A 19,255-nucleotide genomic window follows, 5' to 3' on the forward strand; every position below is an offset into this window, starting at 1 on the left:
CACACGCTATGTATGTGAAGTCTGTATCATCCAACCCACCCTGAGGGTGTAACTTTAACAGTGGTCTTGGAAGGGTTTTACAACAGCCCTGCACCATTCAGATGCATCGTTACCGTCAACATGACACGGATTGACTTTGTGTATTTGACGTGATGATATGCAGTTAAGGTTGCAGTTTGGCAGCAGGTCTTGCATCATCTCTGTAATCTCTGCTGGGCTGAGCATGCAGTCTTAACTGGAGTTATCCATTATCTCAGCTCTACCTCTAACTGGAGTTATCCATTATCTCAGCTCTACCTCTAACTGGAGTTATCCATTATCTCAGATCTACCTCTAACTGGAGTTATCCCATTATCTCAGATCTACCTCTAACTGGAGTTATCCATTATCTCAGATCTACCTCTAACTGAAGTTATCCATTATCTCAGATCTACCTCTAACTGGAGTTATCCATTATCTCAGATCTACCTCTAACTGGAGTTATCCATTATCTCAGATCTACCTCTAACTGGAGTTATCCATTATCTCAGATCTACCTCTAACTGGAGATATCCATTATCTCAGATCTACCTCTAACTGGAGATATCCATTATCTCAGATCTACCTCTAACTGGAGTTATCCATTATCTCAGATCTACCTCTAACTGGAGTTATCCATTATCTCAGATCTACCTCTAACTGGAGTTATCCATTATCTCAGATCTACCTCTAACTGGAGTTATCCATTATCTCAGATCTACCTCTAACTGGAGTTATCCATTATCTCAGATCTACCTCTTACTGGAGTTATCTCAGATCTACCTTTAACTGGAGTTATCCATTATCTCAGATCTACCTCTAACTGGAGTTATCCCATTATCTCAGATCTACCTCTAACTGGAGTTATCTCAGATCTACCTCTAACTGGAGTTATCCATTATCTCAGATCTACCTCTAACTGGAGTTATCCCATTATCTCAGATCTACCTCTAACTGGAGTTATCCATTATCTCAGATCTACCTCTATCTGGAGTTATCCATTACCTCAGATCTACCTCTAACTGGAGTTATCCATTATCTCAGATCTACCTCTAACTGGAGTTATCCATTATCTCAGATCTACCTCTAACTGGAGTTATCCATTATCTCAGATCTACCTCAAACTGAAGTTATCCATTATCTCAGATCTACCTCTAACTGGAGTTATCCATTATCTCAGATCTACCTCTAACTAGAGTTATCCATTATCTCAGATATACCTGTAACTGGTATCAGAGAGACAGAATACTGTCAGGACAGATATCAGAGAGACAGAATACTGTCAGGACAGATAGAGAGACAGACTACTGTCAGGACAGATATCAGAGAGACAGAATACTGTCAGGACAGATAGAGAGACAGACTACTGTCAGGACAGATATCAGAGAGACAGAATACTGTCAGGACAGATGTCAGAGAGACAGACTACTGTCAGGACAGATATCAGAGAGACAGACTACTGTCAGGACAGATATCAGAGAGACAGAATACTGTCAGGACAGATATCAGAGAGACAGAATACTGTCAGGACAGATATCAGAGAGACAGAATACTGTCAGGACAGATATCAGAGAGACAGAATACTGTCAGGACAGATATCAGAGAGACAGAATACTGTCAGGACAGATATCAGAGAGACAGAATACTGTCAGGACAGATATCAGAGAGACAGAATACTGTCAGGACAGATATCAGAGAGACAGAATACTGTCAGGACAGATATCAGAGAGACAGAATACTGTCAGGACAGATATCAGAGAGACAGAATACTGTCAGGACAGATATCAGAGAGACAGACTACTGTCAGGACAGATATCAGAGAGACAGAATACTGTCAGGACAGATATCAGAGAGACAGAATACTGTCAGGACAGATATCAGACAGACAGACTACTGTCAGGACAGATATCAGAGAGACAGACTACTGTCAGGACAGATATCAGACAGACAGACTACTGTCAGGACAGATATCAGAGATACAGATTACTGTCAGGACAGATATCAGAGAGACAGAATACTGTCAGGACAGATATCAGAGAGACAGACTACTGTCAGGACAGATATCAGAGAGACAGACTACTGTCAGGACAGATATCAGAGAGACAGACTACTGTCAGGACAGATATCAGAGAGACAGACTACTGTCAGGACAGATATCAGAGAGACAGACTACTGTCAGGACAGATATCAGAGAGACAGACTACTGTCAGGACAGATATCAGAGAGACAGAATACTGTCAGGACAGATATCAGACAGACAGATGGGTAATAAACGAGTGACTGAATTATACAATTAGTCACACCTCTGCTTTCTGACAGCACCTCTCAGCAGGCTGCAGCGATTGGCTGGCTCAGACATGGACTGATGTCTTTCATTCTTCACTCATTTCCTCTTCCTCACTATATCTAATCCAACACTGCTAATGGGACATTCTCTAGTGGGACGGGCCTCGATACTCCTCAGTGGACATGCTTGTCAGTGTTTGTAGACGCTGTGAGGGAGAGGAGTGAACGTGACTGAGAACAAGGGATTCATAGATGCTTTTTACATTCACAGTTCACAGCTTATATCGTAGATGTGTACCTTTTTGTCTTGGATATTCAGCAGGTCTGACTAAAGACTTAGAAAAGACATTTGAGGAAGGCTAATATAAGGATTTTCAGGTAGACTACAGGGACTGACTCTGCTGGTAGGCCTTCTGGAATACAGCAACTATGACACAGGAAGAACCAGTTGGCTGGTAGGCCTTCTGGAATACAGCAACTATGACACAGGAAGAACCAGCTGGCTGGTAGGCCTTCTGGAATACAGTAACTATGACACAGGAAGAACCAGCTGGCTGGTAGGCCTTCTGGAATACAGTAACTATGTCACAGGAGGGTCCAGCTGGCTGGTTGGCCTTCTGGAATACAGTAACTTTGTCACAGGAGGAATCAGCTGGCTGGTTGGTCTTCTGGAATACAGTAACTATGTCACAGGAGGGTCCAGCTGGCTGGTTGGCCTTCTGGAATACAGTAACTATGTCACAGGAAGAACCAGTTGGCTGGTAGCGCTTCTGGAATACAGTAACTATGACACAGGAAGAACCAGTTGGCTGGTAGGCCTTCTGGAATACAGTAACTATGACACAGGAAGAACCAGTTGGCTGGTAGGCCTTCTGGAATACAGTAACTATGACACAGGAAGAACCAGTTGGCTGGTAGGCCTTCTGGAATACAGTAACTATGACACAGGAAGAACCAGTTGGCTGGTAGGCCTTCTGGAATACAGTAACTATGACACAGGAGGGTCCAGCTGGCTGGTAGGCCTTCTGGAATACAGTAACTATGACACTGGAGGGACCAGCTGGCTGGTAGGCCTTCTGGAATACAGTAACCATGTCACAAGACAAACCAGCTGGCTGGTAGGCCTTCTGGAATACAGTAACTATGACACAGGAAGAACCAGTTGGCTGGTAGGCCTTCTGGAATACAGTAACTATGACACAGGAAGAACCAGTTGGCTGGTAGGCCTTCTGGAATACAGTAACTATGACACAGGAAGAACCAGTTGGCTGGTAGGCCTTCTGGAATACAGTAACTATGACACAGGAGGGTCCAGCTGGCTGGTAGGCCTTCTGGAATACAGTAACTATGTCACAGGAGGGTCCAGCTGGCTGGTAGGCCTTCTGGAATACAGTAACTATGACACTGGAGGGACCAGCTGGTTGAAATGTGTCAGTCAGCCTGAGGGTCAGACAGACAGAGCCTCTCTCCTCTCTCTGTCCACAACTATTGCCAAGCCTCAGGAACACTGTCTGTCTACCTGCCTGGATTAGTCTGGCCATGCTGCCTGGTTCCTGGCTGTGTGTGTGTGTGTGTGTGTGTGTGTGTGTGTGTGTGTGTGTGTGTGTGTGTGTGTGTGTGTGTGTGTGTGTGTGTGTGTGTGTGTGTGTGTGTGTGTGTGTGTGTGTGTGTGTTATACCCATTTCATATGTATATACTGTATTCCAGTCAAGGCCATCCTATTCAACTATTGCTCCACATATACGATTCTTTCCACATATTCTACAGATATACTATATATTATATTATATCAATATACTGCATATTATGTCTATTCATCACATCACATATTCTACAGATATACTATATATTATATTATATCAATATACTGTTCATTATGTCTATTCATCCCATCACATATTCTACAGATATACTATATATTATATCAATATACAATCCATAATGTCTGTACATCACATCACATATTCTACAGATATACTATATGGGGGGCAGCAGGGTAGCCTAGTGGTTAGAGCGTTGGGCTAGTAACCAAAAGGTTTTAAGTTCAAATCCCCGAGCTGACAAGGTACAAATCTATCATTCTGCCCCTGAACAGGCAGTTAACCCACGGTTCCTAGGCTGTCATTGAAAATAAGAATTTGTTCTTAACTGACTTGCCTAGTAAAATAAAGGTGCAATTAAAATTAAAAATATATTATATCAATATACTGTCCATAATATCTGTACATCCCATCACATATTCTGCAGTTATACTATATATTATATCAATATACTGTCCATAATGTCTATACATCATATATATATACTATATACATATTCTAACCACATACTGTTCATAATGTCTGTACATCCCATCACATAATTCTACAGATATACTATATTTTATATCAATATACTGTCCATAATGTCTATACATCCCATATATATATATATATATACTATATACATATTCTAACCACATACTGTTCATTTTGTCTATACATCCCATATATATAATAATATACACTATATACATATTCTATCCACATACTGTTCATTTTGTCTATACATCCCATATATATATATATATATATATATATATATACTATATACATATTCTAACCACATACTGTTCATTATGTCTATACATCCCATATATATATATATATATATATATATATACTATATATATATACTATATATATACTATATATATATACTATATACATATTCTAACCACATACTGTTCATTATGTCTATTCATCCCATCACATATACAGATTTATACTCCAGACTCCATCTTCGCTCGTTCCGATATTTCTATATTTCTTAATTCCATTCTTTTACTTTTCAGATTTGTGTGTCTTGATGTGTCTTGATGTGTATTGTTGTGTATTATTAGATATTTCTGCACTGCCAGGAACACAAAGCGTTTCACGAGACCCGCAATAACATCTGCTAAATATGTGTATGTGACCAAGACCATTTGATTTGTGTGAGGTTTGTTTGTCTATGTGTGTGTGTGTGTGTGTCTGTGTGTATTAATTCACAGTATGGTATGTGGTATACACGTGTGTGCAGGTGTGTGTGTGTGTGTGTCTGTGTGTATTAATTCACAGTATGGTATGTGGTATACACATGTGTGCAGGTGTGTGTGTGTACATGTGTATTAATTCACAGTATGGTATGTGGTATACACGTGTGTGCAGGTGTGTGTGTGTACATGTGTATTAATTCACAGTATGGTATGTGGTATACACGTGTGTGCAGGTGTGTGTGTGTGTGTGTCTGTGTGTATTAATTCACAGTATGGTATGTGGTATACACGTGTGTGCAGGTGTGTGTGTGTACATGTGTATTAATTCACAGTATGGTATGTGGTATACACGTGTGTGCAGGTGTGTGTGTGTGTGTAATGTCTGCATCCGGTGTGAACCAGCTTCACGTTCCAGTCCTTTTTTGGAATGGAATGCCAGACGACATTGTGCCGTGTTGTTTGATAACTTCCTGTTTCAAAGGACCTGAGGAGGAGGAGAAGTGGATGTTCATGAACGTACATTCAGGCCCATATTCATAAAGGATCTCAGAGTTAAGAGGGCTGATCCAGGATCAGGTACCACCATCCATTAAATCATATTAAATCTGATCTAAAACTGATCCCAGATCAGCATTTTTTTACTCTGAGATGCTTCATGATATGATTCTATTCTGAAGCCATACACTTAAATGATGACCTCAGCACTGAGGGGTGTGTTTGAACAGAGGCAGGTTGGAAAAAGATCCCTGTCCATTCATTTTAGAACGAAGCTAGAGGGTGTGTCCCAATTCGCACCCTATTCCCTACGTAGTGCACTACTTTAAAACAGAGCCCTATGGGACTAGGGTGGTATTTGAGGTGCAGGCCTCAGTCACTATTCTGATCTTTCATTATCCTCCTACAGTACCTCATCCATTCATTATCCTCATACAGTATCATGCATCCATTATCTTCATGCAGCGTGTCATATATCCATTATCCCCCACATCGTATTCTATTCATCCATTATCTACATACGATACCTCACCCATCCATTATCCTCTTACAATATCCATCCACTATCCTCCTTTGATATCTCATCCATCCATTATCCTCATAAAGTACCTCATCCATCCATTATCACCCCACGGTATTGTGTCAATCCATTATCCTTCAACGGTATCTCATCCATCCATTATCCTCATCTCGGCCATCCACTATCCCCCTACAGTATCTCATCCATCCATTATCCTCCAAGAGTACCTCATCCATCCATTATCATTAATTCTACAGTACCTCATCCATCCATTATCTTCACACGGCATTGTGCCCATCCATTATCCCCCTACAGTGTATCATCCATCCATTGTCCTCCTACAGCATCTCATCCATCCATTACCCTCTTACAGTATCTCATCCACCCATTATCCTCCTACAGTATCTCATCCATCCATTGTCATCCATCCATTATCCTCTCACAGTATATCATCCATCCATTGTCCTCCTACAGTATCGCATCCATCCATTATCAACCATCCATTACCCCCCTACAGTGTATCATCCATCCATTATTTTTCTACTGTATCTCATCCATCCATTACCCTCTTACAGTATCTCATCCATCCATTATCCCCATACAGTATCACACCCATCCATTATCATACAGTGTGTCATCCATCCATTATCCCCGTACAGTATCTCATCCACACAGTATCCCCTACATTATCTCATCCATCCATTACCATTCATCCATTATCATCATACAGTATCTCATCCACCCATTATCCTCCCACAGTGTATCATCCATCCATTATCCCCGTGCAGTATCTCATCCACCCATTATCCTCCTACAGTATCTCATCCATCCATTATCATCCATCCATTATCCTCTTACAGTATCTCATCCATCCAGTATCCCCCTACAGTGTATCATCCATCCATGTTCATCCATCCATTATCCTCTTACAGTACCTCATCCATCCAGAGTTGTATTTACCAGCCAGGTCTGAACCACTACTGTGATTGACAGCTGTATTATATCTCATGAGTTCTACATGTTGATATGTGTTTTATTCTTCTCTTTCAGGTTGAACACAACTTTAATTATCTGGAGATACAAGGGATCGCCTGTAACAAGCCCACACAGGTCAGAAAACCACCTCTCTGACTGTACCATCTATTGCTCCAACAAACGGTTCATCATCTAATCATCAATCATCTGTTAGTCAATCATCCATCTGAATTAGGGATAACAGTGTTATTACTGGTTGTAATGTGTGTGACAATCAACATTATATATGTTACTGAGGGTTACTATATGATATTACTATATGATATTACTGAGGGTTAATATATGATATTACTGAGGGTTACTATATGATATTACTGAGGGTTACTATATAATATTACTGAGGGTTACTTTATAATATTATTGAGGGTTACTATATAATATTATTGAGGGTTACTAATTAATATTACTGAGGGTTACTATATGATATTACTGAGGGTTACTATATAATATTACTGAGGGTTACTTTATAATATTATTGAGGGTTACTAATTAATATTACTGAGGGTTACTATATGATATTACTGAGGGTTACTATATAATATTACTATATGATATTACTGAGGGTTACTATATTATATTACTATACGATAATACTGAGGGTTAATATATGATATTACTGAGGGTTACTATATGATATTACTGAGGGTTACTATATAATATTACTATATGATATTACTGAGGGTTACTATATTATATTACTATATGATATTACTGAGGGTTAATATATGATATTACTGAGGGTTACTATATGATATTACTGAGGGTTACTATATGATATTACTGAGGGTTACTATATAATATTACTATATGATATTACTGAGGGTTACTATATAATATTACTATATGATATTACTGAGGGTTACTATATAATATTACTATATGATAATACTGAGGGTTACTATATTATATTACTATACGATAATACTGAGGGTTAATATATGATATTACTGAGGGTTACTATATGATATTACTGAGGGTTACTATATGATATTACTGAGGGTTACTATATTATATTACTGAGGGTTACTATATTATATTACTGAGGGTTACTATATTATATTACTGAGGGTTACTATATTATATTACTGAGGGTTACTATATTATATTACTATATAATATTACTGAGGGTTACTATATTATATTACTGAGGGTTACTATATAATATTATTGAGGGTTACTATATAATATTATTGAGGGTTACTATATGATATTACTATATGATATTACTGAGGGTAACTATATGATATTACTGAGGGTTACTATATGATATTACTGAGGGTTACTATATGATGTTACTGAGGGTTACTATATGATATTACTATATGATATTACTGAGGGTTACTATATGATATTACTGAGGGTTACTATATTATATTACTGAGGGTTACTATATTATATTACTGAGGGTTACTATATTATATTACTATACGATATTACTGAGGGTTACTATATTATATTACTATACGATAATACTGAGGGTTAATATATGATATTACTGAGGGTTACTATATGATATTACTGAGGGTTACTATATGATATTACTGAGGGTTACTATATAATATTACTACATGATATTACTGAGGGTTGTTGTTCATGTTTGTCTTGTATAGTTGACGGTGGACTATGAGAGAGGTGTTGTGTCTCTGAAGCTGACCTCTACAGAAGAGGTGAATGAGGTGGTGGCTCACATTGGGATCTGTCTACAGAGGATATGTCCTGGTCTATCACCACTGTGAGTACACACATGCTCACTCGTGCACGAACGAACGCACACACACTCACTCACTCACACACACACACACACACACGCGCGCACACACACACACACACACACACACAGAGTCAATGACCTTTAGTTTCCACTGACCTTTCATTCCTATTCACACTCTCTTTTTCCATTCCCCTTCTCTCTCTTTCTTTGTCTCTCTCCCTCTCTCTCTCTCCCCACTCTCTCTCTTTCTGTGTCTCTCTCCCTCCCCTCTCTCTCTTTCTGTGTCTCTCTCCCTCCCCTCTCTCTCTTTCTGTGTCTCTCTCCCTCCCCTCTCTCTCTCTTTCTGTGTCTCTCTCCCTCCCCTCTCTCTCTCTTTCTGTGTCTCTCTCCCTCCCCTCTCTCTCTCTTTCTGTGTCTCTCTCCCTCCCCTCTCTCTCTCTTTCTGTGTCTCTCCCTCTCTCTCTCCCCTCTCTCTCTCTTTCTGTGTCTCTCCCTCTCTCTCTCCCCTCTCTCTCTCTTTCTGTCTCTCTCCCTCTCTCTCTTTCTCTCTCTTTCTGTGTCTCTCTCCCTCTCTCTCTTTCTCTCTCTTTCTGTCTCTCTCCCTCTCTCTCTTTCTCTCTCTTTCTGTGTCTCTCTCCCTCTCTCTTTCTCTCTCTTTCTGTGTCTCTCTCCCTCTCTCTCTTTCTCTCTCTTTCTGGGTCTCTCTCCCTCTCTCCTCTCTCTCTCTTTCTGTGTCTCTCTCGCTCTCTCTCTCTCTCTCTCTCTCTGTCTGTCTCTGTCTCTGTCTGACTCTCTCTCTTTCTCTCTCTCTCTCTGTCTCTGTCTCTCTCTCTCTCCCCCTCTCTCTCTCTCTCCCCCTCTCTCTCGTTCAGTCTCTTTGCTTCTCTCTTTCCATGCAATTCAATGTGACTTATTCCATCCACTGATTACACTGAGCTCTCCCACCCAACACTGATCTGGGTTCAGTCAGGGTTCAGTCCAAGACAGAATGGACTCTTGATGAGACTCTCTGACCTTCTCTGAATGGCTTCTGTGTAAATAATCTGTCATCACCTGCTAATATCTGTGATGTTGTACGGACCGTGAAGTGAACAGCAGCTATCTAGAGGTCTTCACATTTTACAGCAGTCAAGCACATCCTAGCAATTTACTACAGTCAGGGTCATCTACACTATAGACAGTATATCAGTGTCTATATACAGACCTATAGCCATGTTAACTCCCCAGTATATCAGTGTCTATATACAGACCTATAGCCATGTTAACTACCCAGTATATCAGTGTCTATATACAGACCTATAGTCATGTTAACCACCCAGTGTCTATATACAGACCTATAGCCATGTTAACTCCCTATGCTCTGCTCTGTGTACAACTCTGAGAGCATTCTCCTTTATTAAAAACTTTATTCATTCAAGTTTGTCTCATTGAGATATAATATCTCTTTAGCAAGAGAAACCTCTTTTCAGTCGTCCAGGAAACAGTATCGCTGCAGTATGTAAACAGCCGTGGCTGTTAGCGGTCAGGCTTTAAAGGTCATTGGTAAGAGGTCTCTCAGGAAGTAGGAATCCCAGACTATTACTGGGACACAAAGCCTCTCTGGTGTGTTGGAGATGGACACGTTACAGACAGTTGAGATGGTCATGGACAGGGATGCTAGTGATTCTCTGGAGCTGTGTAGAACCCCTGTAGGTCTGTAGTTCATCCTCTGTTGGGATGGGTTTGACATTTTTATTGACTGTTCGAGTACTTTGCATAATATTTTTTTTTCAAGCACTTGAGAACCTATTTTTAGAACACGAGCTACACTGGAAAAAATAAGTATGTCTGCATTTATCTACAGTATACTGTATGCCAACGGTGCACAATTTCTCATTTATTTTAAAGATTACAGGTAACGAAATCCTGTGCGAAAGTGCTAAATTGCCTCATATATACAGTACCAGTCAAACGTTTGGACAAACCTACTCATTCAAGGGTTTTTCTTTATTTTTACTATAAAGACAGGCACACGTATAACGTCTCAGAGTTGACAGTGCATGAGGTCAAAGGAATTGTCCTGGAGCTCCGAGACAGGATTGTGTCGAGGTACAGATCTAGGGAAGATGTCTGCAGTATAAATGGTCCCCAAGAACACAGTGGCCTCCATCATTCTTAAGTGGAAGAGGTTTGGAACCACCGAGACTCTTCCTAGAGCTGGCAGCACGGCCAAACTGAGCAATCGGGGGAGAAGGGCCCTGACCAAGAACCAGATGGTCACTCTGACAGAGCTCCAGATTTCCTCTGTGGAGATGGGAGAACCTTCCAGAAGGACAACCTGCAGCACTCCACCAATCAGGCCTTTATGGTAGAGTGGCCAGATGGAAGCCACTCCTCAGTAAAATGCACATGACAGTCCGCTTGGAGTTTGCCAAAAGGCACCTAAAAGGACTCTGACCATGAGAAACAAGATTCTCTGGTCTGATGAAACCAAAATTGCACTCTTTGGCCTGATTGCCAAGCGTCACGTCTGGAGGAAACCTGGCACCATCCCTACGGTGAAGCATGGTGGTGGCAGCATCATACTGTGGGGATGATTCTCAGCGGCTGGGGAGACAAGTTAGGATCGAGGGAAAGATGAACAAAGCAAAGTACAGAGATCCTTGATGAAAACCTGCTCCAGAGCGCTCAGGACCTCAGACTTGGGCGAAGGTTCACCTTCCAACAGGACAACGACCCTAAGCACACAGCCAAGACAACGCAGGAGTGGCTGAATGTCCTTGAGTGGCCAAGTCAGAGCCCGAACTTTAACCCGATCGAACATCTCTGGAGAGACCTGAAAATAGCTGTGCAGCGATGCTCCTCATCTAACCTGACAGAGCTTGAGAGGATCTGCAGAGAAGATTGGGAGAAACTCCCCAAATACGGGTGTGCCAAGCTGGTAGCATCACACCCAAGAAGACTGGAGGCTGTAATCACTAATAAAAGTTGATTCAACAAAGTACTGAATATTATTTTTATTTTTTTTACCCTTTTTTCTCCCCAATATCTTGGTATCCAATTGGTAGTTACAGTCTTGTCTCATCGCTGCAACTCCCGTACGGACTCGGGAGAGGTGAAGGTCGAGAGCCGTTCGTCCTCTGAAACACAACGCAACCAAGCCGCACTGCTTCTTAACACAGTGCCCACTTAACCCGGAAGCCAGCCGCACCAATGTGTCAGAGGAAACACTACACCTGGTGACCGTGTCAGCGTGCACTGCACCCGGCCCGCCACAGGAGTCGCTAGTGCGTGATGGGACAAGAACATCCCTGCCAGCCAAACCCTCCCCTAACCCGGACAACGCTGGGCCAAACCCTCCCCTAACCCGGACGACAATGGGCCAAACCCTCCCCTAACCCGGACGACGCTGGGCCAAACCCTCCCCTAACCCGGACGACACTGGGCCAAACCCTCCCCTAACCCGGACGACGCTGGGCCAAACCCTCCCCTAACCCGGACGACACTGGGCCAAACCCTCCCCTAACCCGGACGACGCTGGGCCAAACCCTCCCCTAACCCGGACGACGCTGGGCCAAACCCTCCCCTAACCCGGACGACGCTGGGCCAAACCCTCCCCTAACCCGGACGACGCTGGGCCAAACCCTCCCCTAACCCGGACGAAGCTGGGCCAAACCCTCCCCTAACCAGGACGACACTGGGGCAAACCCTCCCCTAACCCGGACGACGCTGGGCCAAACCCTCCCTAACCCGGACGACGCTGGGCCAAACCCTCCCCTAACCCGGACGACGCTGGGCCAAACCCTCCCCTAACCCGGACGACGCTGGGCCAAACCCTCCCTAACCCGGACGACGCTGGGCCAAACCCTCCCTAACCCGGATGAAGCTGGGCCAAACCCTCCCCTAACCCGGACGACACTGGGCCAAACCCTCCCTAACCCGGACGACGCTGGGCCAAACTCTCCCCTAACCCGGACGACGCTGGGCCAAACCCTCCCTAACCCGGACGACGCTGGGCCAAACCCTCCCCTAACCCGGACGATGCTGGGCCAAACCCTCCCCTAACCCGGACGACGCTGAGCCAAACCCTCCCTAACCCGGACGACGCTGGGCCAAACCCTCCCCTAACCCGGACGACGCTGGGCCAAACCCTCCCCTAACCCGGACGACGCTGGGCCAAACCCTCCCCTAACCCGGACGACGCTGGGCCAAACCCTCCCCTAACCCGGATGACGCTGGGACAAACCCTCCCCTAACCCGGATGACGCTGGGCCAAACCCTCCCTTAACCGGGATGAAGCTGGGCCAAACCCTCCCCTAACCCGGACGACGTTGGGCCAAACCCTCCCCTGACCTGGACGACGCTGGGCCAAACCCTCCCCTAACCCGGACGACGCTGGGCCAAACCCTCCCCTAACCCGGACGACGCTGGGCCAAACCCTCCCCTAACCCGGACGACGCTGGGCCAAACCCTCCCCTAACCCGGATGAAGCTGGGCCAAACCCTCCCCTAACCTGGACGATGCTGGGCCAAACCCTCCCCTAACCCGGATGACGCTTGGCCAAACCCTCCCCTAACCCGGACGACACTGGGCCAAACCCTCCCCTAACCCGGATGACGCTGGGCCAAACCCGGACCCCATGGGTCATCCAGTCACAGCCGGCTGCGACAGAGCCTGGTCTCGAACCCAGAATCTAGTGTCACAGCAACACTGTGATGCAGAGCCATAGACCACTGCCCACTCGGGAGGCCTAGTTGTTTTTGTTTTTAGTACATTTACAAACATTTCTATAACCTGTTTTTGCTTTGTCGTTATGGGGTATTATTGATGAGGAGAAAAATATATATATATAATTGAATCAGTTTTACAATAATGCTGTAACGTAACAAAATGTGGAAAAAGTCAAGGGGTCTGAATACTTCCTGAATGGACTGGATATGAAACTATTACAACTATGTTGCTGTTTGAAAAGAGAAGTGTGAATGAAGTACAGAAATGAATGCAGAACAATGTGCAGGAGTGCCAGTGTTTATATAGTATAAACCAGGCACCTACATCTGATCTGAGTCAGATTGGTTCTGTTATGTGTTGTATAGTATAAACCAGTCACCTACATCTGATCTGAGTCAGATTGGTTCTGTTATGTGTTTATATAGTATAAACCAGTCACCTACATCTGATCTGAGTCAGATTGGTTCTGTTATGTGTTTATATAGTATAAACCTGTCACCTACATCTGATCTGAGTCAGATTGGTTCTGTTATGTGTTTATATAGTATAAACCAGTCACCTACATCTGATCTGAGTCAGATTGGTTCTGTTATGTGTTTATATAGTATAAACCAGTCACCTACATCTGATCTGAGTCAGATTGGTTCTGTTATGTGTTGTATAGTATAAACCAGTCACCTACATCTGATCTGAGTCAGATTGGTTCTGTTATGTGTTGTATAGTATAAACCAGTCACCTACATCTGATCTGAGTCAGATTGGTTCTGTTATGTGTTGTATAGTATAAACCAGTCACCTACATCTGATCTGAGTCAGATTGGTTCTGTTATGTGTTGTATAGTATAAACCAGTCACCTACATCTGATCTGAGTCAGATTGGTTCTGTTATGTGTTGTATAGTATAAACCAGTCACCTACATCTGATCTGAGTCAGATTGGTTCTGTTATGTGTTGTATAGTTTAAACCAGTCACCTACATCTGATCTGAGTCAGATTGGTTCTGTTATGTGTTTATATAGTTTAAACCAGTCACCTACATCTGATCTGAGTCAGATTGGTTCTGTTATGTGTTGTATAGTATAAACCAGTCACCTACATCTGATCTGAGTCAGATTGGTTCTGTTATGTGTTTATATAGTATAAACCAGTCACCTACATCTGATCTGAGTCAGATTGGTTCTGTTATGTGTTTATATAGTATAAACCAGTCACCTACATCTGATCTGAGTCAGATTGGTTCTGTTATGTGTTGTATAGTATAAACCAGTCACCTACATCTGATCTGAGTCAGATTGGTTCTGTTATGTGTTGTATAGTATAAACCAGTCACCTACATCTGATCTGAGTCAGATTGTTTCTGTTATGTGTTGTATAGTATAAACCAGGCACCTACATCTGATCTGAGTCATGTTGGTTCTGTTATGTGTTGTATAGTATAAACCAGTCACCTACATCTGATCTGAGTCAGATTGGTTCTGTTATGTGTTGTATAGTATAAACCAGTCACCTACATCTGATCTTAGTCAGATCGGTTCTGTTATGTGTTGTATAGTATAAACCAGTCACCTACATCTGATCTGAGTCAGATCGGTTCTGTTATGTGTTGTATAGTTGTCACTTGGCCTGAGACATGGCTGTAGACTCCTATAGACTCTAACAACCTGAGGACTCCTGTCTCACTAGTCTTCTGCTGTCGTAACAATGCTATCCTGCACCTAGTAGCCTGTTAAACTGTAAACCTGTGTTCTGTGTCAGCCTTCTAGTGGTGTTGTTGTCCTGTGTCTGTGTGACAGGAAGCTGATGAAGAAGCTGAGTATGGAGCCTCCGGAGAGGATCACCAGCCTACAGACTCTATGGGACAACCACAAAGTAGCAGAACCAGGACCGTGTGGTGAATACAATACCTTAGTGTGTGTGTGTGTGTGTGTGTGTGTGTGTGTGTGTGTGTGTGTGTGTGTGTGTGTGTGTGTGTGTGTGTGTGTGTGTGTGTGTGTGTGCGCGCCCGCATATCGCTACATTGACCCTCCTCTCTCCTATACCTGTGTTCTGTTGGGTGTGTGTGTGTATGTGGGTGTGTATCACTACATTGACTGTCCTCTCTCTGTCTCTCTTTCCTCTCTCTCTGTCTCTGTCTGTCTGTCTCTGTCTCTGTCTGTCTCTGTCTCGCTCTCTATCTCTCTCTGTCTCTCTCTATGTATCTCTCTCTCTCCCTTCTCCAGGTGGTTTCTCTCAGATGTACAGATGTGTGTGTGACTGGCTGGGTCTGCCCTACAGAGAGGAAGTTCAATGGGTCAGTATCCTCTTGGCTAACGTAGATACTTCACTAATTATTTCTGACTAAATGAATTATTACTATCAGGTGTGTTTTACCAGTTGCTTCCATCTGGGGAATGACATGAGGTTTGTGTTCATGTCCATGTTGTCTTGTCGGTTCAATGGAACATGTAGCCTCGGTACTGTAGGTTCTAGAATCACTATGACTGGTTCAATGGAACATGTAGCCTCGGTACTGTAGGTTCTAGAATCACTATGACCGGTTCAATGGAACATGTAGCCTCGGTACTGTAGGTTCTAGAATCACTATGACCGGTTCAATGGAACATGTAGCCTCGGTACTGTAGGTTCTAGAATCACTATGACCGGTTCAATGGAACATGTTGCCTAGGTACTGTAGGTTCTAGAATCACTATGACCGGTTCAATGGAACATGTAGCCTCGGTACTGTAGGTTCTAGAATCACTATGACCGGTTCAATGGAACATGTAGCCTCGGTACTGTAGGTTCTAGAATCACTATGACAGTGGTGACACACCTACTCTAACAGTCACTTCCTGTAGATGTTATTCTTCTGTCTCCAGCTCCAACAGTGCAGTAATATCCAGTACCCCACCTATCACACTGATGTGGACACTCTGTCTGTTGCATAAAATGTGCTTAGAAATCATTTGTTCATTCTTCATCTTGAAGTGCTCGATTCCATTTAACGTAGCTATTTGATTACTATGACAGTGGTGAGAAGGAAGCTCACAGTCTGTATCCTGTCACGTCCTCTAGGATGTAGACACCATCTATCTGACTCAAGACACACGGGATCTCAGCCTGCAGGACTTCAGTCATCTGGAGAATAGGTGAGTCACTAGGTTCAAGACACACGGGATCCCAGCCTGCAGGGCTTCAGTCATCTGGAGAATAGGTGAGTCACTAGGTTCAAGACACACGGGATCTCAGCCTGCAGGACTTCAGTCATCTGGAGAATAGGTGAGTCACTAGGTTCAAGACACATGGGATCTCAGCCTGCAGGACTTCAGTCATCTGGAGAATAGGTGAGTCACTAGGTTCAAGACACACGGGATCTCAGCCTGCAGGACTTCAGTCATCTGGAGAATAGGTGAGTCACTAGGTTCAAGACACACGGGATCTCAGCCTGCAGGGCTTCAGTCATCTGAAGAATAGGTGAGTCACTAGGTTCAAGACACACGGGATCTCAGCCTGCAGGGCTTCAGTCATCTGAAGAATAGGTGAGTCACTAGGTTCAAGACACACGGGATCCCAGCCTGCAGGACTTCAGTCATCTGAAGAATAGGTGAGTCACTAGGTTGTATCTCATGCACTGTAGTACTCTATCAAGGCAGCGACTGAACAGTAATACAGTAATACACCTTGTCATGTTTTCTAACATTAATGTCAAAGGGTAAATCCGCAGTAACAAAGCAATAGCAAAACGTTGTCCCACTACTGTTTGTGTAAAAAGCTGAGGGATGTGGCTAAAGTAACCAGTCTCAGATGAATAGACAGGGCTCTGGGTGGAAGGACTGACCATCCATGATATACAGTCGTGGCCAAAAGTTTTAACAATGACACAAATATGAATTCTGCTGCCTCAGTTTGTATGATGGCAATTTGCATATAGTCCAGAATGTTATGAAGAGTGATCAGATGAATTGCATTTAATTGCAAAGTCCCTCTTTGCCATGCAAATTAACTGAATCTCAAAAAAACAACATTTCCACTGCATTTCTGCCCTGCCACAAAAGGACCAGCTGACATCATGTCAGTGATTCTTTCGTTAACACAGGTGTGAGTGTTGACGAGGACAAGGCTGGAGATCACTGTCATGCTGATTGAGTTTGAATAACAGACTGGAAGCTTCAAAAGGAGGGTGGTGCTTGGAATCATTGTTCTTCCTCTGTCAACCATGGTTAACTGCAAGGAAACACTTGCCGTCATCATTGCTTTGCACAAAAAGGGCTTCACAGGCAAGGATATTGCTGCCAGTAAGATTGCACCTAAATCAACCATTTATCGGATCATCAAGAACTTCAAGGAGAGAAAGCGGTTGAATTGTTGTGAAGAAGGCTTCAGGGTGCCCAAGAAAGTCCAGCAAGCGCCAGGACCGTCTCCTAAAGTTGATTCAGCTGCGGGATCGGGGCACCACCAGTACAGAGCTTGCTCAGGAATGGCAGCAGGCAGGTGTGAGTGCATCTGCACGCACAGTGAGGCGAAAACTTTTGGAGGATGGCCTGGTGTCAAGAAGGGCAGCAAAGAAGCCACTTCTCTCCAGGAAATACATCAGGGACAGACTGATATTCTGCACAAGGTACAGGGATTGGATTGCTGAGGACTGGGGTAAAGTCATTTTCTCTGATGAATCCCCTTTCCGATTGTTTGGAGCATCCGGAAAAAAGCTTGTCCGGAGAAGACAAGGTGAGCGCTACCATCAGTCCTGTGTCCTGCCAACAGTAAAGCATCCTGAGACCGTTCATGTGTGGGGTTGCTTCTCAGCCAAGGGAGTGGGCTCACTCACAATTTTGCCTAAGAACACAGCCATGAATAAAGAATGGTACCAACACATCCTCTGAGAGCATCTTCTCCCAACTATCCAGGAACAGTTTGGTGACGAACAATGCCTTTTCCAGCATGAGGGAGCACCTTGCCATAAGGCAAAAGTGATAACTAAGTGGCTCGGGGAACAAAACATCGATATTTTGGGTCCATGGCCAGGAAACTCCCCAGACCTTAATCCCATTGAGAACTTGTGGTCAATCCTCAAGAGGCGGGTGGACAAACAAAAACCCACACATGCTGACAAACTCCAAGCATTGATTATGCAAGAATGGGCTGCCATCAGTCAGGATGTGGCCCAGAAGTTAATTGACAGCATGCCAGGGCGGATTGCAGAGGTCTTGAAAAAGAAGGTTCAACACTGCAAATATTGACTCTTTGCATCAACTTCATGTAATTGTCAATAAAAGCCTTTGACACTTATGAAATGCTTGTAATTATACTTCAGTATCCATAGTAACATCTGACAAAAATATCTAAAGACACAACTTTCTGGAAATTAAAATTTGTGTCATTCTCAAAACTTTTAGCCACGCCTGTTTGCATTAACTGTGTTGACAAACAATCGAGTAGAACACAGTTATATTTTGCGTTCTGATGGGTACGACAGTTGACGTGGCAT

The 19,255-nt window shown here is 43.4% G+C and overlaps 1 protein-coding gene across 1 annotated transcript in view; it reads left to right on the top strand.

Annotated features, from left to right (window-relative positions):
• Positions 1 to 19,255, top strand: part of LOC135531147 (F-actin-uncapping protein LRRC16A-like) — a gene marked incomplete at both ends in the record, with an annotated part of 136,517 nt that overhangs the window by 79,151 nt on the left and 38,111 nt on the right. Inside the window, 5 exons of the mRNA XM_064959262.1 lie at positions 7,386 to 7,445; positions 8,981 to 9,102; positions 15,585 to 15,682; positions 16,011 to 16,081; positions 16,846 to 16,919. Of these exons, the coding sequence (XP_064815334.1) occupies positions 7,386 to 7,445; positions 8,981 to 9,102; positions 15,585 to 15,682; positions 16,011 to 16,081; positions 16,846 to 16,919 (425 nt within the window). The remainder of the gene's footprint in view (positions 1 to 7,385; positions 7,446 to 8,980; positions 9,103 to 15,584; positions 15,683 to 16,010; positions 16,082 to 16,845; positions 16,920 to 19,255) is intronic.

This window comes from Oncorhynchus masou, unplaced genomic scaffold (genome assembly GCF_036934945.1).
Source record: "Oncorhynchus masou masou isolate Uvic2021 unplaced genomic scaffold, UVic_Omas_1.1 unplaced_scaffold_1531, whole genome shotgun sequence".
Taxonomy (NCBI): domain Eukaryota; kingdom Metazoa; phylum Chordata; class Actinopteri; order Salmoniformes; family Salmonidae; genus Oncorhynchus; species Oncorhynchus masou.